This window comes from Phaseolus vulgaris, chromosome 6, assembly GCF_000499845.2.
Source record: "Phaseolus vulgaris cultivar G19833 chromosome 6, P. vulgaris v2.0, whole genome shotgun sequence".
NCBI classification, from domain to species: Eukaryota; Viridiplantae; Streptophyta; class Magnoliopsida; order Fabales; family Fabaceae; genus Phaseolus; species Phaseolus vulgaris.
In genome coordinates, this window is record NC_023754.2 from 17,442,663 (window position 1) to 17,465,122 (window position 22,460).

The 22,460-nt window shown below is 31.1% G+C and overlaps 2 protein-coding genes across 2 annotated transcripts; both read left to right on the forward strand.

Moving 5' to 3' along the window:
- The first annotated feature begins 3,625 nt into the window (after window positions 1-3,625).
- On the forward strand, window positions 3,626-8,772 carry LOC137831438 (cell division control protein 6 homolog B-like). The gene is made up of 17 exons (XM_068639113.1): window positions 3,626-3,823; window positions 3,912-4,059; window positions 4,144-4,364; window positions 4,684-4,758; window positions 4,835-4,935; window positions 5,068-5,174; window positions 5,263-5,322; window positions 5,462-5,535; window positions 5,729-5,779; window positions 5,963-6,012; window positions 6,532-6,667; window positions 7,076-7,165; window positions 7,643-7,705; window positions 7,792-7,887; window positions 8,022-8,111; window positions 8,237-8,336; window positions 8,441-8,772. The coding sequence occupies exons 1-16, from the start codon at window positions 3,719-3,721 to the stop codon at window positions 8,267-8,269; spliced, it is 1,500 nt and encodes a 499-aa protein (XP_068495214.1). The 5' UTR covers window positions 3,626-3,718; the 3' UTR covers window positions 8,270-8,336; window positions 8,441-8,772.
- Window positions 8,773-14,872: 6,100 nt separating this feature from the next.
- On the forward strand, window positions 14,873-15,945 carry LOC137833474 (uncharacterized). The gene is made up of 3 exons (XM_068641821.1): window positions 14,873-15,205; window positions 15,325-15,531; window positions 15,865-15,945. The coding sequence occupies exons 1-3, from the start codon at window positions 14,873-14,875 to the stop codon at window positions 15,943-15,945; spliced, it is 621 nt and encodes a 206-aa protein (XP_068497922.1).
- Window positions 15,946-22,460: the final 6,515 nt, after the last annotated feature.

Sequence of the window (22,460 nt, forward strand, 5' to 3'; positions counted from 1 at the left end):
CATACAATGTAAGTTAAATATTCAATAACATCAAAGTGGTGTGACATTCCATCACCTATATTTAGGCTAAAGAGTATATATAAATTTTAACATTGTAAATCTTAGGGTGATGACGGAAAGAAATAAAAAAAGTGGTAGGGAGGACACCTACATAGTCACGAGAACAAGCTTGTGAGAAAGGTCATGGTCGAGCTTCACCTAAAGCTTCTCTCCACTTGGTTTAATGTCTTGAAGCTACAATGACAAGGGTTTCATTTGTGCAAAAACAACAATATATTTGAGAAGAACCTTAAAGTCGTCGGAGAAATAACAACAAGGACAATGACAACCTCAAACCAACAATAACCACCATGAACTAGTTGAGACGATACCTACTGAGAAATCGTAAGTGAGAAAAGAAAAATAAAGTGGTGAATAAAAAGAAAGAAGGTGCGGTGATTCTAAAGTTAAGAAATTACATCAGTTAGTCCTAACAATCATTGTAGTACATGTGTCAAAATAAATTTTTAAAAGTCGTGACAATAATTCCATAAATTAGTTTTCATAACTAGTGTTATTTCTTGTTTACTTCACTCGTTAATACATAACCATTGTAAAAGGTCTTTTAAATATTACAATTTTGCTACGAGATAAGATTTTGCACAAGATATATTATGTCGTTTTTCATTATTTTCTCATCAGTAGTGAATGACACAGTAAGTCTAACAAATATCATTAAAATAAAATTTTGATATGATATTAGAATATAAATTTAAATTTAATTTCATCCTTACATAACATTTTTGTAAGAAGAAAAATATATCTATTTACATATTATAATAGACATTCTGAAAATATATTTACTGAATGACACGAAAACTGAAAAAGTTAACCATGACACAATAATGGATGAAGGAAGCAATAAAGGGACTGAAGAATGGCTCACAAGTAACCCTTTTAATTATGTTGTGCATGCAGTAAAAGAAACATATAAAGACATCTTCATTTCATAATGTTATTTATGGGTTTCATAGTTAAATCAATAGTATCCCTTTCATTATATTACCGTGAATCGGTTCATTTCAATTTAATGTTAGTTTAAAATTTAGATTTATAAATATGTTAAATATTAAAAATTTGTTATTTATTATAATTTCATAATTTTGTTTCTACTTATATTTTATATATGAAAAATAGAGCGGTTTTATTAATATATAGAATGAAAGAGATGAAATTATGAGTGAGACTTTTATTAAATAGTATATAGTTGAATAATTTTATATTGAATCATATTTTTTAAAAATTTACCATTACACTACAAGTTTTTGGTTCACACACACATACATAATTTTATAGTAATTCAAACTTCTTTGACACTTTAAAAAAAATGTAAACATAATTTTATATTAATCTAAAATGGTTTGATACATTGAAATCATATATATTTTTAAAAATATATTAAAATGAATCATTTGATCATATTTTATTATTATTTAATTTTAACAAAAAATAATATACATAATCATATAATATAAATTATAATTTAATAATTTGATCAATAAAATTTAGATTTTATATAAAATTAGTATTGACATAGTATTAAATAAGTGTTTGATGATTGTTGATTGCCATTTTGGAGACAAAGTGCATTATCAAACATCAAGCACCTAAGTTTGAGTGCCTCATGCCCTTTAGGGCAAGCATGAAGAGTTAATTTGGACAAAATAAATTTAAGTGACTCTTTTTTTACATATATTTAAATCAACTTATGTGTTCCTTATTAAAAGTTCCTCTCATAATTTTTTTATTGCGAATTTTGTCATCAATGTTTTACAATTTTCATTTCATAAAATTAATTTAAATTAATAGCTTAATTTTAAAAAATTAAATAAAATTTTAGCTTAAATATAAAATTTTATATTAATATTAAAGTATTGTGTTTATAAAATAAATTAACAAAAATAACTAATATATATATATATATATATATATATATTAAAAACACTAAAAACGTAAAAGAATTACATAGAAAAAACTTTATACTCTAAACACGTAATTTAAAAAATAAAATAAAACTGATTCGACGACAAATTAAACCAAGCCTAACTGCTTAAATATTGTTGAAATGATCAAATACATTGTGTTTTGTTTAATATTACAGTTCAATATTGCTGTAATTTTGAAATTTGAAATGAATAAAATTATTTTATATTAATATTTTAAAATAATTTTTTATTTATTTTAAGACCAATTTTAATAATTTTTTATTATAAATATACTTAAAGGTTTGGACCAGGACAACATTTTGGGTAGAAGTACAGATATGGAAAAAAAATATTTAATCCTTATATATTCAATAAAACAGGGACAGTTCGGTAAATTTACCTCTTTATTTATATTTATATTTAGTTTTTGCTGAGATTTTTTTTAAAAGTATTCACCGAAAATGAAAATAAAAGATTAGATGGACTGAAATTTTATTATAAAATAAAATAAACTTAAACATTCTAGTTTCTTGATTATTAAATGAGACTTTTATTATGAAAAAATTAAGTATAAAGGTTGTTTTAGTTTATAAAGTAAAGCCATTTATGTGTTAAAAAAGCTAGTTTATAAATTAGTTGAAAATTGATAAATTTGGTAAAAGCTTATATAAGAAGTTATACACTGAATTAAAAAAAAGTACAAAAAAGAAGAAGTTGGACATTGAATGCTCAAAACAATGAATAAAAGAAATAATGGTTTAGAGCATGAAATTAGTTTATTAAATTGAAAAATGCATAATATTAAAATAATGTAACAGAACATATATATTATCACCTTAAAGATTAAGACAACAGTTATTAAACTTTATATTATAAAAAAAGTAACTTATAAACAAACAGTTTAAATTAAGAACAAAAAACTGAATATAAAAAAAATAACTTTCCTAAACACACGCAGTAACTCCAAAAATTATATAATTCAATGGACATAGAGAAAAGGACAAGATAGAAAAGGAACTCATAGAAAAATAAAATGTTAGAGGAAAAAATATTCTTAAAGTTTTCCAGTTAATTATTTGATGCTTTTTTATATATTAATATTTGATATGAAGAAAAGTTTACAAATATACTGATAATAAAATATTTGTCTCTTGTATAATTCAAATATCTATTTAAATAACCTTTTTTCCATATTACTCTATATTGCATACATATATGTTTGTTTATTGTAAGCAATAAAATACCAAATTTAAAGTCAATTTTTCTCTAAGAAAGAGAATATGATAAGTGAACAAATTAAAGAATAAAAAAGATGCTTGATGATAAAATATGAATTTATATTTATAAATGTTTCTATATTTTACTGTTTTATTTTAGGGTTTTCTTTATTTCTCAATTATTTATAATTGTGATATTTTTTATTTCCTTAATTGTTAGGAGGAAAAGATGAAAATAAATTATTTAGTAAGTAGGAAAGAAAGAAATATATTTTGGTATATTATTTTTAATCCATTTTTATTTTACCTTGATAAGATGCCATTAATTTGAATTTTGTAGTTACAAGAAACAATTAAAAGGAAAACGCGCGAAAACGTTGACAGAAGATGCTCGCAATTTGGCGCGCTTGTATAAACCTTTTCCCGCGAAAGAAAGCTTATAGATCTCTTCTCTTCTCCATTTCTTCATTGCAGAATCGCATTTTCTTCTTCAACCTTCAAATTCATCTTCATTCTCTTCCCACTCTCGCAACAAAAATGCCAGTTATCGCCGCAAAACGCACGTTGCGATCTCACCCTTCATCGCCTCCCCGCAAATCTCCCCGCCGATGCAAAGCGGCAACCGCCAATTCCTCCCCCAGTGTAATTCCGAAAACCCTAATTCTCCGACAGACGCTCTCTCATCTCTTTCAATTCTGTAATCAACTGATTTCTTGTCGGTCGTTTGCAGGTAAACAAGTTCGGTACCGATGAAAACCAAGCGGATCCGGAAGCTGTGAAACCCAAGTGGAATCCCAAAGGTTTGCAGGTAAACAAGTTCGGTACCGATGAAAACCAAGCGGATCCAGAAGCTGTGAAACCCAAGTGGAATCCCAAAGGTAAGATTTGAGATTCTTTTTCTTTCTCACTGTCTTTTTTTTTGTAGTGGTGAATTCTGATTTTTTTTGTTGACTTAATAATAGATGGCGAGCAAATGAAGGCGGTGAAGCTGGCATTGCACTTGTCTACTGCGCCGTGTTCGGTTGTGTGCCGTGAGGAGGAGCAGAATGTTGTTTTGGAGTTCTGCAAAGGGTGCGTTGAGCATAAAAAGGCTGGGAGTCTGTACATATGTGGGTGTCCCGGAACCGGGAAATCGTTGTCTATGGAGAAAGTGAAGGAGCAATTACTCAATTGGGCTAAGGAGGTACGGCCTAATTGTTGGTTTCATGCTCTTGGTGCTGTTATTGATTGATGATTGTTCACATGTTGCATAGATATTGAAAGTTAATTAGCCCTTGGCTGTTGTTATGCCTAATATGATATATAAATATCTAGTATACTTGTTTGATGTGTTCTTTGACTAATCATGAAGAAGAATACCATGTGTCGTTCTTGCCCGTTAAATATATTTGACTGAAGAAACATACCACTAAAAATAGTTCTTTAACTTTGATTGTTCTATCTAGAGCCATAGTGTGTTTTGTGTTCCTTTGCTAATAAGATATTGCCTATCTGATTTTCAGGCAGGTCTCCCGCTGCCAGATGTTTTATCTGTAAGCTGTACAACTCTTGCCAACACATCGGATATTTTCACAAAGGTATGAATGTTGATGCGCAGTTAATTGAGCTGAAGTTAACATTTTCAGTTGACTGACCTAGCAGCTGTTCTAGCAGATGCTCGGGTTGAACCAAAAACAGGGTAAAAAGGTTTCAGCCTCGCCCCTACAGCAACTTCAGAACATGTATTCTCAGAAATCATCTATCAAGAACATGACGTAAGAAATATATCCCTGCCCTGAACTATGAAACACTACTTTTTCAAATTAAATAAGATATAAACTGACATGTATACTTTTTTTTTTATATTTGGTTGTTATAAAAAAAGTAATGTACTTTCATTGTAACAGGTTGATAGTAGCTGACGAATTAGATTATTTGATAACCAAAGACAGAGCCGTGCTTCATGAACTTTTCATGCTCACCACCTTTCCTTTTTCTAGATGTATATTAATAGGTAAATTTCTCAAAAGTGCAAAACTGTTGTTTCGAGCTTGTGATTAGCTGTCTGGTAATTCAAGACTAATCCTGCTTGTCTTATACAGGTGTAGCGAATGCAATTGACTTAGCTGATCGATTTCTTCCAAGGCTTACATCATTAAATTGTGAGTAAATTTTATATAAAGATTCCTCATTTTATATGCATCTCATTGATAGCAATGGAGCTATCCTACTTATGTACACAATTGGAAACTGTTTTTATTGTTTTTTTTTAATCTCTTTTTTCTGTTTGTTTTGTTCTAGGCAAGCCTGTTGTTGTAAATTTCCAGGCTTACTCGAAAGATCAGCTCCTCAAGATTCTTGAAGAAAGGTTAAAAGTAAGATTATTGTTATTAAACTTAGGTCATAGTGTTGTTCTTCTTCATCTTTAATCATGACTACTGGAAGACAATAGGCATTTGGATGTCCTGTTAAAATAATTTCTGACTTGTTGGAAGAAAAAATGTGGAGCAAATGCTGCATTTCTCCTTGTTGAATACTTTTGTTAATAACTTTTTGTTTCACCACCAGGAACTTCCTTACACCGTCTTTCAACAGCCAGCCCTGGAACTATGTGCTAGGGTGAGTCCAATATACTTGAAAATATAATGCTAGACCATGCTACCTTTTTTATTCTTTACATGCCATTTTACTATTATGAATTTGACATTGAAATATCAGCTAACGGCAAAAGAATAAAAGTGCTGTCGTAATTCATCTTGAAATAATATTTATGTGGAGCCTAATTAGCACTGGTCTTTGCAGAAAGTTGCCGCAGCTACTGGAGACATGCGGAATGCGCTTTCTATATGCTGGTCAGTTATTTTATTATTATTATTATTATTTGCCCCTTTATTCCCATGAGACGATGAATAAGTGCAATACAAGATTTTTCATAAAATATTCATTTTATTTAGAGAAAAAGTAGGAATGGAACTTAACTACAAGTCCCGAATCCTACCTAGTTTTTGTTTGAGTTTAAAATTTAACAGTATTTGAACATGGAATATTCGCAAGGGATTAAACTGCAGTTAGTTTAAATAATAACTGATCAATACAGTAAAATGTATTTGATAAGAGGAAATAAACTAGGATAAGGGGACTTAGTCGGGGTTGTGTGATTAAATTGAGGTTTCAGTTAAAGTTCCCTGCTCTCTAGTATTTGAAGGGTTATACTTCCATTAGATTCTTCATCAATAGCTGCATTCTTGTATCTTTCTGGTACATAGCCAGGAATTGAGAGTTCCAGTTACTATGTCCCAATTTGCTTAGTCAATTTAGCTAGAGCAAAATCCAGCAACAGAACAACTTTAATAGTGTTTTTCCCTTTCCAGGAGTGCAATTGAGATGCTTGAAGCAGAAATTAGAGAATCTGCCTGCAACTTGAGTAATTCATTGGAAGAGATATCATTCTCCAAACAAAATCTCCCCACAGCTCCTGATTTTTTGAAAAAACGTGAATTTGATACTGTAAGTGTTCAATAATTCGTTCCTCATTTGATTCATTAATAGGTTTGAGTATATTTCGTCAAGTTGTATTCTAATTTTTTAGATTCAGTGGTTGCTCTCAGGTGTTGTCATGAAATCGATACTTTAATTTTAGTCTGATTTGACTTATCAGTTATCTTAGGTATAGGCAACTTAGTTCCGTAATAGCATCTGTGCACAATTTGTTATAGTTGCAATGAATCATTTCATTTCATCAGATCAGAGTCTATTATTAAAGCATTGTTAAAGGCATCAGAGCACCACTACACAACATTTTTTTGTATCAGCCACTACATAGCAAATTTAGATTTATTAAATGAGTAAAGTTCTTCTATTATTTATTCATCCTACTTTTAACTAAAGGTCTAAGATTTTCAAATTAAATTGCAGGTAAGGACTGATCATATGGCTCGTGCCTTGTCCAAGACTTATAGATCACCGGTGGTGGATACAATACAATCTCTGCCACATCATCAGCAGGTAACTTGAAAAATGAATGTGCTATGAACTGTAGTGCTAATGCTTCCCTTATTACTGGAACTAACATCTTTTCATATGCCTTAGATGCTATTGTATGTATGATGAATAGGCTAATTTCAGTCTTGATTATTATAACAAAACTATTGCCAAGTATTCAAAAGTTTGAATAGCAAAATATGAATGTGAAGTGTCTCATTAGGGCTCTTAAATACATCAGCAAAAGACAATAAATTCTGCCAGTATAATATCGATTTTATACCTTTTTTCCAATGAAAAGTTGGAAGTTGGGACCTTTGATCAACCAAGTGAATTGTGACAAGTTCAAAGTCAATGAAGGGAAGTTAACTTTGTATGATATTAAGGATAGGTAGTTTGAAAAGCCATGTTTAATCGAATACTCAAACTAACCTAGCTGCATAAACACCTTTCATACTAGGTATTGGCTCTAACTTTTTCCTGCATCTGTATTATTTGCAGATTATACTCTGTTCTTCTATGAATCACTTTCGTGGAGCCAAGAAAGATACAATCCTCGGAGAGGTATGCTTCACACACTTACAAGGGTTTGGTCCATTCTGAGTTATATATTGGTTTCTAAATTGAAAAATATTGATGGGATGATGCAGTTGTATAAATCGTATGCGGGGATATGCAGATCATCTTTAATTCCTCCAGCAGGAATCTTAGAATTTTCAAACATGTGCAGAGTGTTAAGTGACCAGGTATTTAAAACAATTTGTTTCCATTCTGTATTTGTAGATTTAGCATCCTGCAACTGATGAATTTTCATAGTCAAGTGTTGCAGTGAGGGAAAGTGATACTGAGTAAAATGATGAAACATATATTGTAACTGCAGGGTCTTATTAAAGTAGGACAATCTCGAGAGGATAAATTAAGAAGAGTGTCGCCCAAAGTAAATGAGGGTGATATTACTTTTGCATTGCAGGTAGTCTTTCAGTTTCTTAAGATCTTATATAATTTCATTTTCATTGTTCCTTAATTTAATTGACATTTCGAGATTCTTAGTTGATCTTAAACTGTTTCTCTGCCACTCAAATTCCTTTTACGCAGGGAATACGGTTTTTTCAAAACTGTCTTAAATGATTCTTCTGATAGACGGGTAATTTTCATTCAACTTGACGTGAGATCAAAGATTCTTCCTTGGATTAAGGTTGGAATTTGTTTAACGTGCTTTTTCTTCCTTAGATTAATTTTACATGCGTCTATTGTCTTCTTCCCTCTACACATTGTTTTAATAACTTGTTTTCTACGCAGATAAGTTCGTTTGGTTCAAACCGGTGTCTGCATTATATTAAGTGGTATACTCGATTCAAGCATGGAGTTGAAATCACTTGGGCAGATTTTTCCCCAAAAAAGCAAAAGCTATTAGGGTATATTATTTATGCATTTTTTTTATTTTGTAAAGAACCGGATTGGGCGGGATGATTTATGTGGCTTACCTCAGGCAGTTGTGGGATAAGGTTGTATTTTCTCAAGAGAAAAAATAGCAATAGATTCATTAATTTCATACTAATAATTTTTTTGTTGAAATGACATTGTAAGAAATTCCCCAAATAGTTGCAATAAATCCAAAGTTAGTTTGAGAATATAGTGAATTAGAAGTGAGTTAAGAGTAACTAAATATCGTGGGATGAGTACATTAAGTTTCAAACTAAGTGATTCTTGCCTGAAGAGCAGTTAAAATAATCCAAATTTCTGAAGAACATTTTCAACCATATATGTTTAGAATTATAATTAAAATTTCATATAATTATAGTCACCAACAAAAGTGGGCAATAATTTGGATGGATTTGAATTGGATCCAATCTGACCACCCTAATTTGAAATAAGGCAACAGCAGAAGAAGGACTATGACATGCAGGTATTAAAATGATGATGAAAACATAAGTTTGTTGAAATATGGTTGTTGTCTAAGCTGTACAACCATTCCAAATTTGGTTAATCCCTACGCCAAATTTGAGTCTCGTTTTTCTTGAACTGTGGTGATGATGCCAAAAACGAATTTCATCATAACTAAGGGTGGACAAAAAATTCAATCCATAATTATTCATATTCATGGATTTATTTTAAATCCAAATCCATATTTTTGAATTTTAAATCCAATCCATTTAATTGGATATGGATTAGATATTGGATACACTTTTGGATTATCCAAATTGTATTTTGGGATAGATTGTGACTTGGCCCGATCCAAGGTAAGCCAAGACAATCCAGCTGATATTGAGTTGAGCGGGCTTGGGTTGATATCTAATCGAACAGTCCTGGGCCCATATTGAGTTGAGCGGGCTCGGGCTAATTTCGAGTTGAGTGCACCTGGGTCGTTGTCGAGCTGAGCATTCTCGAGTCGATGTTGAGCTGAGCATTCCCGAGTCGATGTCGAACCAAGCTAGCCCAGGTCGATGTCAAGTCGAGCTGGCCCGGGTCCATATTGAGTTGAGCAACCCGGGCTGATGTCGAGTCGCCGGGCCTGTGCCGATGTCGAGCCGAACAACCCAGACCAATGTCGAGCTGAGTAAGCCCAAGCCGATGTCAAGCCGAAGTCGAGCGGAACGGGCCCAGGCTAATGTCGAGTCTCCCGGGCCCAGGTCGATGTCGAGTGGAGCGAGTCTGGGCCAATGCCGAGTCTCCTAGGCCCGGATCGATGTCGAGCTGAACGGGCCCAGGCCAATGTCGAGTTGAGCAAGCCCGGGCTGATGTCAAACTAAACAGGCTCGGGTCAATGTCGAGTCTCCCAAGCCCGGGCCGATGTCAAGTTGATTGGGCCTGGACCAATGTCGAGTCGATCGGGCTTGAGCCAATGTCAAGTCTCTCGGGCTTGGGCCGATGGCAAGTCGAACGGGCTCGGGTCGATGTCGAGTGGAACGGGCCCGAGTTAATGTCAAGTTGATTAGGCCCTGACCAATGTCGAGTCTCCCAGGCTCGGGCCAATGTCGAGTCTCTTGAGCCCATCCGATGTTGAGCCGAACGGGCCCAGCCTGATGTTGAGTCTCCCGGGCCCGAGCCAATGTTGAGCTGAGCAAGCCCGGGCTAATGTCGAGTCGAGCGGGCTAGAGTCGATGTCAAGTCATCTGGGCTCGGACCAATCTCGAGTTGATTGGGCTTGGGCCAATGTCGAGTCGATCGGGCCTGAGCCAATGTCGAGTCTCCCGGGCTTGGGCAGATGGCAAGCCAAACGGGCCCGGGTCAATGTCGAGTGGAACGACTCCGAGTTGATGTCAAGTCGATTGGGCCCTGACCAATGTCGAGCCGAACGGGCCTGAACCAATGTCAAGTCTCCCGAGGCTGGGTCGATGTCGAGTCTCCTAAGCCTGGGCCAATATCAAGTCTCTCGGGCCCGGGCCGATGTCGAGAGGAGCAGGCCTGACTCTATGTCGAGTCGATTGGGCCCTGACAAATGTCGACTCGAGAGGGTCCGGGTTGATGTCAAGCCGAGCGGTCTCGAGTCGATGTCGAGTCGTTCGGGCTTGGATCGATGTCGATTCGTCCGGGTTCGGGCCGAGTTTAGTCGTCCGGGCTCGAGTCGATGTCGAGTGGAGCGGGCCTGGATCGATGTCGAACCGAACGGGCCCGGGCTGATGTCGAGAGGAGCAGGCTTGGGTCTATGTCGAGTCGATTGGGCCCTGACAAATGTTGAGCCGAGAGGGTCTGAGCTGATGTCAAGCCGAGCGGTCTTGAGTCGATGTCTAGTCGTCCGGGCCTGGACCGATGTCAAGTCGTTTGGGTTCGGGCCGATGTTGAGTCGTTCAGACTCGAGTCGATGTCGAGTGGAGCGGGCCCGGGTCGATGTCGAGTCGTTTGGGCCCTGGCTAATATCGAGGTGAGTGGGCCTGAGTCGATGTCGAATCATCCAGGCTCGGGCCATTGTCGAGTCGTCTGGGCCCGAACCCATGTTGAATCGTCCAGGTCGTGGCTCATGTCGAATCGATTGGGTTGGGTCGGTGTCGAGTCGAGCTAGGCCGAGCCAATGTTGAGCTGAACGGGCCTGGGCTGATGTCAAGTGGAACGGGCCTAGGTATATGTTGAGTTGATTGGGCCTTGTCCAATGTCGAGTCGTTCGGGCCCGGATCGATGTCGAGTTGTCCGGGCTCGAACTGATGTCGAGTCGTCTGGGTTCGGGCCAATGTGGAGTTGGCCTGGGTCGATGTCGAGTCGATTGGGCCCTGGCTAATGTCGAGTCAATCGGGCCCAGGCCGATGTTGAGTCGAATGGGCTCGGGCTGATGTCGAATCATCCAGGCTCAGGCCATTGTTGAGTCGTCTGGGCTCGGGCCGATGTTGAGTAGTTCGGGCTTGAGCCGATGTTGAGTCGTTCGAGCTTGGGCTGATGTTGAGCCGTCCGGGTCCGGGTCAATGTCAAACTGAGTTGGTCCGCGTTCAGGTTGAGTCGGCTTAGACCCGGTTTGAACCAAATTAGTCTGTGTCCAGATAAAATGGATTTAATGTAATTGATAAAATGGATTTAATCTAATTAATAAAATGGATTGAATCTAGATTTAATCCACTGAATTTAAAAAATTCCATTTAAATTTTATCTAGTTAGAATTGATATAAATTTTAAATTTTTGGATTTAGATTAATTTTAAAAAATTCAATCCATGAAAATTAAGAGGCCAGGATTTGCCCACATCCACATGAAGGTTATTGCAACAATCTTCACTAGTTGTCTCATTGCCATAAAATATATCAAAATATGTTTGATCAGCACAGTACTGTGGATGCAATTTGCAGCACAATCTGTCAAATAATCTTTGTATGATGGGCTTGGAATTGGAGCCTCAAGATGTTGATATTAAACTCCTGTTTTTATGGCCATGGAGATAATCAGCATTAGCCACAAGTTCTTAATGCTACCCATCACCCTTTCAACACTAAATTTCTGTCATGTGGTTACTTTAATGCTTTCTGGCTACTAATCACTGAATAATAAACTATATTTATAGTTCAAAGTTTAGGCTTAATTAATGTTTACATGAATCAGTTTTGTAATTCATGAACCAAACACAATATTTTAACTGTTCTTATAACTTAATGCTAACCTTTCCAGTTTTGTTTCATCTGTTCCAACGTTTTTATCTTCATTTTTTACCTTAGCAATCATCAACTTAAAGTTGCAATTGAAAACTACAGTTAAATGATTTGCAAAACATTTCATTTCCAATTGCCACTTTATATTATTGTACCGCAAAACGAGTTTAAGATTGAGATTTAACGATTACAATAAATTCACAGTAACAACACCAATAATTTCGCAATAACAGTACCAATAAATTCTCAGTAACAGTACCAATAAAATAAATAACATGATTCTTTCTTTACAAATTTTTATTTATTTTTATTTGCTATAAAATAAATCACAACAGAATCAAACATATAATATAATTCGTTATTTCAAAATCAATAAAATTAATTTCTTAATTCAATCTAACTAATTAGCCATTAGAATAAATTATATTTATATCAAACATATAATATAATTATTATTTTAACATTAATAAAATTAATTTCTTAATTCAAAATATTAATACCAAAAATCTAACTAATTAGACCCAATTTAAAAATTAATTTATAATTTTTTAATATATAAAATAATATATAATTTAATTTATAGTAACTAATTATTTTTTATCTTTTAAAATAATTTCATTTTAATAATTTTGTTTACTATAAGTTCATTTGAGAGTCTCTTTCTAAGTAATATTAATCTAGAAAGAACTCACAAAGAGGGACAATGCTTTGCAAATATAAATTTATTGAACTTCTTAAAAAAAGAGACTATAGAGTATCATATCAATAAATGAATTATGTAGATGAAGTTGGATTTCAACTTCTTCATCAACCTCTCAAAGAGAGTATGATGCTTAGATACTCATTGTTGACTCTTACAAATTGTTATGTAAAGTTATATATGAGACTCTAACCCACAACATGTATTTATGAAATGTTTAACTCAAAAAATATTTTTTTAATTTTTAACAATTTTAATATAATTTAAAAAATGATAAATGCTATGGTTTTTGAAAAACTAATAACTTATTGTATAAGTTTTTATATATTATGATTATAAAAAAAATTATATATAATAAAAAATATTTAAATTATATATGTAGCAACATTTTTTTTAACAAAGAGAACCCCTCCCCAGCACGCACCATTCTTTTTCTTTCTTCTTTCTCCCTCCATCTCTCTTTTTTATCTTCTCTCTTAATTTCTCACTCCATACCTCAACTATTTTAGAATCTGATTGCTGTAGCTGAGTAGTTAAGAAACATTTCTATCCGATCAGAATTTCAAATATAGTAGGTTCATTTTTGCTCTAAAGATCTTTGTTCTTTGTTTTTTCGTAGGATTAAGTCATCAATCTTGGTGGGGTCAGTTGAGAAGATTAATCCTTTCAACTTATTCTACTATATACTGAATTTTTATTTTGTTTGGATAACTTGCATTAGGCCCGTAAATCTTGAAGTTTATCCAGACTGTGGGGAATAAAATTCTAGAAGTTGCTTGAAAAACAAACAATTAAGGTAAGGGAAACTAAATTTAAGTTTTTAATAGCACCCTAGGCTAGAAGATCTGAATATGGAGGGGACATGGTCCCAAGTTTCATTTTCTCTTGCAGGGATTGTTAGTTGATAAAATTGTTTGATTTTAGTTGCGTGAACCTGTATAAATATTATATTTTGATAGTTTGAAAGTTAAATATTGTTTTGATGTTGGAAAGGTTCTTGAATGTTCTGAATTTTTAAATGTTATGTGATTGAATGATATGTTTTATATATGAATGATGAAAATTGTATGAAATTGATGTCATACATTTGGGATAATGTATGAGTTGTTGTTTGATGGTACATTAAGTATGAAAAACCTATGTTTAACAGAGATCCTCTGTCTTCACTGATGATCTAAGTCATGTAGATTAAGATATGAGTTCATACACACCGAGTTCCATTGTAGACACTCGGTATTGGATGTTTGAACTTACCCTGATCCTTTCTATTGGATTCGTTGGTAATCTTTGAATCAGGTGTTAGTCTCTGGTAGAGGCATACTTAATGAGTCTTCCAGAAGACGAAGTGAGATTGAAAGGAAATCCAATGATTGTGATTGAAAATAGATCTATGTGTGGTCTATATGAATGATGAAATTGGTATTGAAATTTTACATGAAATCATTTAAAGAAATGTTTATAAATTATTAGTCTAAATTTGTTCTATTTCCATGAATTATGTTATGGATTTTCTTTGCATTAGGTTACCCTTGTTTTTTGGGGGTGGGGCTCTGATGGAAGGAAGATCGCTTGGGCTTCTTGGGATAAGGTGTGTGAGCCTCGGGATTCTGGAGGTCTTGGAATCATTGATCTTAGGAAATTTAACTTGGCTTTATTAGGAAAGTGGATTTGGAGACTGGGTACGGATAAAGGAGGTTTGTGGAAAGAGATTCTTGATTCTAAGTATGGTGGTTGGAGAAGTTTGAGAGAAGGCGGTAAGTCTAGTAGGGGCTCTCTCTGGTGGAAAGATTTGAAGGAGGTGTGGGATTCAGAGGGTTGGGGTAGAAGTTTTGAAGATGGGTTTAAGTGGAAAGTGGGGGATGGTAAGGGGATTTCTTTATGGGAGGACAGTTGGTTGAGCTGTGGTACTTTGAAGGGAGTTTTTCCGAGACTTTTCTCTCTAAGCTCGGCTAAAAAGCAAAAATGGCTGAGCTTGGGTATTGGTATAATGGTGAATGGGTGTGGAATTTGGACTGGCGTAGATCCTTTTTCGACTGGGAGAAGTCTTTGGTGGAACAGTTGTTTCAAAGTTTGCAAGAGGTGAAGTTGGTTTTTGGGGAGGCGGACAGTTGGGTCTGGAAGATTAGGGAGAGTCAAACTTTCTCAGTCAACTCTGCCTATGTTCAGGTAAGGCGGGTTAGAGGAGGGGAGTATTCTCCTGTGTATAGTAAGTTGTGGAGGTGCAAAGCCTTGCCATCTGCTTTGTTCACTGCTTGGAGGGTGTTGGAGAATAGGATTGCCTCTAGGGTTAACTTGGTAAGGCGCGGAGTGGCGGTAGAAAATCTCTTGTGTTGTTTGTGTGGGGAGGAGGAGGAGGAGTCATCTTGTTCTTTGTTTGCAGGTTTGCTTGGCGTGTCTGGTGTCTGTGCTTTAAGTGGTTTGGTGTGTCGTCTGTAATTCACAAGGACCCTAAGTCAAATTTTTCACAATTCAGGATGAGTCAGACTTCTGTTTCGGTTAACAAAGTTTGGGGTACAATTTGGGTTGGCATTGTGAGCAAAATCTGGAAACATAGGAACTCGGTCATCTTCAATAGAGGTGTGGCAGATGTGTCTGAAGTGTTCGCTTCGGTGCAAGTAAAGGTATGGTCTTGGATTTATGCAAAGTCTCGTTCTGCTTATTTCCCTTATTCTAGTTGGGTTTTAAATCCTTTGGCTTGTATGAGGTTGATTCATTAACATTGGTTAGTGTTAGTATGGTTATCCCTTTGCTAATTTGGTAGGCGTTCTAATAGGAGACTGGAGTCAAGTATTTCTGTATAAGGGTTGGACCACACCTGAAGTGGTTCCTATTTATTTATTTATTTTATTGCTGATAAAAAAAAAATGAGAAAGATTTCATAATAATTGAGTCAGCAAGACCCTCGGCATTCCTCATCCATGAGTTGCATTACCACAATCATAATTTGTTTGCAGATTGATATTGATATCATGAATTCATTAAGCATGCGTGTGTTAAAGCTTTTATTAGACAATATTCCTGTTGCATTCATTTAGTTTTTATCAATATGTTAAATTAAATTTAATAGAAATAACAAAAACTTTCGTTTAATAATTTATATATCTAACTAAACTTTAAACATATATGTCTGATTATTTATGTGTTATTCTATATTTAATACTTGATTATTAATTTTGTAATATAATATAATTAAAATAATTATTTGAATGTATATACACACACAATTATACACGTCTATTTAATATTCTCAAAATATTAAATTAGTCTAACCATACTAGCTCGGTTGTGTTTTTAGAAATCAATGATGGGTCGTGTTTTTAGAAATCAATTGTATTTTTAGAAATCAATGATGGGTCAAATTAATCGAGTTGATTTATTTTTTCATCTTTAATTAAATATTAAATTTTATTAGATCTAAAGTCTTTATTTTCTGTCCTCGCATGATGCTAATATTTTAATTTTAAATCTGTAAAATAATATGATTAGAGTCACTATTATAGTAATATAATGAGGCTTCATCACTTTTTTTTAATGTGTCTGTGTCAGACAAATGGATCGGACACCAAATACGACGACTCGTCGTATGACACTTATATGTATCGATAAAGTGTCTAATTCAAAAAATATTTGTTGAATTTTTGACAATTTTAACAAAATTTAAAAAAAAAATACATTAATTTTTAAAATCTCAAATTTATTGTATAAATTTTTAGTATAATTATAAAAATAAGGAACAAATCATTTTGAACTAACCATGAAAAACAAACATTTTTCTGTTAAAAAAACTGAAATACACATAAATCATTATTGTCAATTTATATAATTTATAATTATATAATATATAAATTTGTATTCCCGTATTCTATATTTTAAAAATTATACGTATTTTTGTGTCGTGTCAGTGTCTATGTTAACTCCACTATTGTTTTATTTTGAAAAAAATGTTAATAACTTAAAATAGAAGAGATACATAAAATACTATTGATATTGATATTCGAATAATTAGAACATAAAAGTGAGTAATAATAATGATCCATCCAAAACAATAACTTATTAGTTTAATAGAAAAATTGTGAAAAAATATAAATAAACGTACACAATATTTATTCCAAATAATGCAACATTAAACGAATTACATTAACATGTAAGTATTTAAATGACCAAATTTCAATTTATTTAAAGACGATGAATTAAAGTGCAATTAATCATTCTACCAAAAATAAATACAATTATTCCAAATTTAGGTCTTATTTTGTGTAAAATGTGGAAATCTCAAAACGAGACTCTTTCCATACATCCTCAGCCAGTTTTTGTCAATGAAACTTTGTTGAACTATCAATCAAATACTGTTTAAATGATGAAGGGTGGTTACATTCATTCCAAATTTGTTTACTCCTTTGCAAAATTTGGGGTTTATTTTCTTTAGATCCTCGTAAGTTGATAACATATGTTGTTAATGTGTCGTGACATTGTTTTCCCACTTCACGAATGTTGTTGCAACAATTCTGGGTAATTGTTTCATTGTCAAGAAACATCGTACCAAACATGTAGAGATCATCACATGGTGGATGCAACTTTAGTATACAATCAGTTAAGAGTTTTTCATAACTGTTCATAGGTGAGATAGGACCCTCGTATGGATCAAAATCTTCATATGAAATGCTTGGTTTCACCAAGGAATTCACAATGGCCAAGAACATCATCATTTCACAAAGTTTAATGGATGCTGCCATGACCTTTTAACCAATGAAATTTGTTGAGGCTTAGAAATTCACTTTCTTCGTAATAACAACATAATAAAATTCTATTTATGGTTGAAGTTTTAAGGTTTTTCTAACGTTTATGTGCATGAGTTTTTGTAACTAATGAAACATACCAATATTTTAAATGATATTAATTAAGTATTGTAATAACGCTTGGAATTTTAAATTACAAATATATAAGATGTTATTTAAATTTAAGATATCATACCTATAAAGTTTGAGTGAAAGAGATTTATCACTATTAAGATAAACTTATATATTAAGATGTGAACTTTAAGTTTAATTTAATCTTATTTAATTGATTTATGAAGTGAGGGTTACACCCATTTCTATATTAATAAATATTTTTATCTCTAGTTGATTAGAGATTTCCAACACACTCCTCTTGCCGAAACACCAAACTCGTACATTAATTAAGTTTACTAAACTCTTGTTAGGATAGATAAACTATAAATGACTCTAATATCATATTAATAAATATCATATTAATAAGTGAACTTATAATTCAACCTTATAAAATTAGCTTATAAGATAAGGTTAATATATTAATAATTTTTTTTATATCTAGTCGGTGTGTGATCTCCAAAACCAAATAAATTTGTATTCATCAATAAGATTCTCACACTAGTATAAAATTTAAATTGACATCTTTGTTAAATATGAATAGAATCTTTATCAATTACACAAGCGTTTGGTAATTGTGTTTGTGCCTACTAATTTAATACTTACATATTTCTTATTAATAATATATTTGTATTTCTTTAAAGAAAAAACAAGATTTTTGCATAATATTCCACTCAACGTATGGTTAATAATTTGAGCAACATTTAATAATTATGGGTAGTAAATTAATACGCCTCCATTAATTATGGTTAAGAACAAATATAGTTTTTCGTTCAAATGGCAAAATAGGTTGAGTTGCTGGATAATAGAATGTCAAATCGGTTCGTGGCCCAAAATTGTTTGGGCTATTTCTTTCTACACCTCCCTAATATCTCCTAGAACTGCATAGACCAAATAAAAATATATTTTTGTTCTTAAAAATATACATTCTATATTTTACAATTTAGATTTTTTTTATTTATACCTGTAAAATTTGGAAAATATTTTTGGATTGAAATAATTTTCGGATTTTACAATCCGAAATACTTTTTCTTTAAAAGAGTATATTCTAGATTACAAAATTTAGAAAGATATTTTCAAATTTAAAAATATCTTCTAAATTTTATAATTCAAAAATATTTTTTAAATTTTATAATTTAAAAGATATTTTTTTAAAGAAACTTTATAGATTATAGTATTTGGGAAGGATTTACAATGGACAAATACCTTCCCAATTCTCCAGATTCTATAATTTAGAGTTTTTTTACCATCTATTTCAAAATGAAAAATATTAATATAACAAAGAATATTTTAGCATTTTAAGAAATACTAGGTGCTCAGAAAGTTATGGAATTACGTAAACAAACAATCAATTATTTGTGGTGGTCCAGTATTTATAGATTGTTCAAATTATATACATATTTTTCAGACAATTTTTTTTCCTAATAATTACTGTTGTAGTGAATAATTGAGACACATAGAAAGAGTTGAAGAGTTCTATCTGCACCAAAATACTCTGATTGGAAACATAAAATAAATATATTCTCTCTGTTCTCCATCGAACAAATAGAAATTATATTACTTTTGGATAAATTTAATCATTTTTTAGCATGATCTAATTAAGTTCAATTCGAGCATAATCCAAAAAAAATAAAAATATAAGACCTTGTTCATAAAGTTAAAATTGAATTGAATTTTTTTTATCTAATTTATTATGATTCCTCATTCACGTTAAATAGAGTAATTTATTAGTATCTTAAGTATACGAGAGCCATCCATACAAAACATAAAAATACATTTTTATCCTTCTTATGTCACTTTCATAGAATACTTTATGAATTATGTAATCTGAACACGTATTTGAAAAAAAACTTCCGGATTATATAATCCGGAAGCTAAAAAAGACTTCCGGATTACATAATCCAGAAACTAATCATGCATATGGAAAATGCTTAAGGATTATGTAATCCAGAAACTAATTACGAATTTGGAAAAAGACTTTCAAATTACATAATCTAAAATATTACAGGGGTATTTTTGGAAATATAAAAATTTATGGAGGTGAGAAAAAAATATATGGAGGTGCAGGAAGAAACAGCCAACACATAAAATATAATTTAATGTCCATCCAATAACAAACACTACAAGAAAATCATTAAATAAAAATTAATTATAGAAATAAAAAATAATTAGTTGCTACATTAATAAAATTAAATACTATTTTAGAGAAAAAAAATTATTAGTATCTAAATAAGTTTCTATTATTGATAAATAATTTCTAAATTAGTATTTAATTAATTATCTAAGTTTTATCTACCAATTATTTAAATAATTGGTAGCTAAAACTTAGGTAGCTAATTAGATACCAATTTAAAAATTATTTATTAATAATAGAAACTAATTTAGATATCAATATTTTTTTTAAAAATCTTTAAAAAATATCTAAATTAATCAATATAAAAACTAGTATTTTTTTAAAAATTTAATTTATATTTAATTATTTTCTAGTAAAATATTCTTTCCATCTTTATATGTTTTTCTATAACTTTTAAATTCATTAAGTAAGTGAAAGATAATTTTTTTTCTTGTCACTATTACTTCTAAATTCATTGAACTATAGTTAAAAGGATTACATAAATTGGTTAAGCATATCGTATGGATTATATATAAATTTTTAACATGTTTTTAAAGGATAAATTTTTAAACTCTCATGTAACTATTCTCTAAAAACTTGTACCAGTTTTAACACAATTTTCATAAAAAATAGAAGTGATTAATTATTCCAAAAGTAATTTTAAAGAGTATTTTTTCATCTATATACTTTATTTATTTTTAATGTTTTAAAAATATTTTATAAGTTATTCTTATATTATTAATGATGAATTAGAAGTTAATTCTTCTCACATAACTACTAATAACAAGTTAAAGAGGTTTTAACAATGTTAGACACAACTATTAATATTTGAAAATTTTGAGTGGACAGAAAAGTGAATAATTTGGTCCTAACATAATTTATTTTATAAAAAGTGAGCACCAATGAATCTTCCAAAATCACTTACTTGAAATAACATAAACTATTATACAATTAATTGATGGAAAATAATAGTTAAACAAAAATCTTACACAGAAAACTTTTCTGAGGAAAAAAAAAACTTACCCAGAAATAATATGAAAAATGTATTTTCAGAAGTTTAACCTATAGAAAAATTTAGCTACCTTTCCAAAATCTGAACATTATGCTGTCACTGTCTCATAGCTAAATTAGGCTATTTCTGAACCTTTCATATGAGGCAAGTGGCAGAGTGTCTTCAAAGCTTCAAACAAATATCTGATAGCAACTTGCAAGCCAATTAATTTCAAACTACAAATGGAATCTGTATTCAATCCAAACATTACAAAACAATCATTTTTTTTTGTCACAGGTGAAAAAGAGGATTCTGTTTAGAGATAGTTTAGTGCAAGCATAAAGTTTCAATTTTTATTTTAATAATTTTTATATATTATATATTATATATTAAAAGAAGTAAATTTAAATCCAATTTATTAATATATTGAGGTGGGCGAGATGTGTATAGTGATATCTAATATAAAAATATTATTATAAAAAATCCAATTTATTAATACAAAATTATAATTTATTAAAACAAAGTCAGGTTTGTAAAATCACTAACATAAACCTGAAATAAAAACCGATTTTAGAGACAAAAAATAATTAGTTGTTATAATAACTAAATTAGAGATCATTTTACAAATTAAAAAAAAAAATGATTTCTAAATTAGTTTTTATTATTATTAAATGATTTCTAAATTAGTATCTAATAGCAACTAAGGTTTTAACTATCAATTATTTAGTTTCTAAATTTGGTAGCAAAAATCTCTAAGTTGCTAATTAGATACCAATTTAGAAACCATTTAACAATAGTAGAAACTAATTTAGAAACCAAATTTTTTTTAATCTATAAAATGGTATCTAATTTAGTCATTATAACAACTAATTATTTCATGTTTTCTTGTAGTGAATGATGATTTTTATTTATATATTGTAATTTATATTGTAACAATTATTAAATAACAACTAATTTTAAAAATAAAGAAATTAATTATTATATTAACTTAGTTAGATACTATTTTATAAATTTAAAAATTATTAATAAATAAAGTAATTTTTATTATTAATAAAAATTTATAAATTAATATTAAACATTAGTTATTAATATTTTAACTATTAATTATTTTAAATTTAAATTTAATCTTTATATGAACTAATTTAAAATATAAAATAACTAGTTCATACAAAAGTTAATTTAAAATTTAAAATAATTAATAACAAAAATATTAATAATTAATGTTTCATATTAATTTAAAATTGTTATTAATAATAAAAACTATAAATTACAATAATTTTTAATTTATAATACAATGTCTAACTTAATCAATATAAAAATATTTTTTTAAAATTAATTTCTATTTTAATGATTTTTTATAATGATAATTTTATCTTTGTTAATGTGAAGGGTTAAAAACATAAAAAAGGTGTTTGAAATTACCTTCAAGTCAGACTCTTATTTTCAACTATTTAACGTGGGTATTTGATACAATTAGTGATAATGAGATTCAAAGCGAGTCTTTTTTGAATTGCAAATCCAGATTTAAATAAAATCTGATAATTTTTTTACTTAAAATAC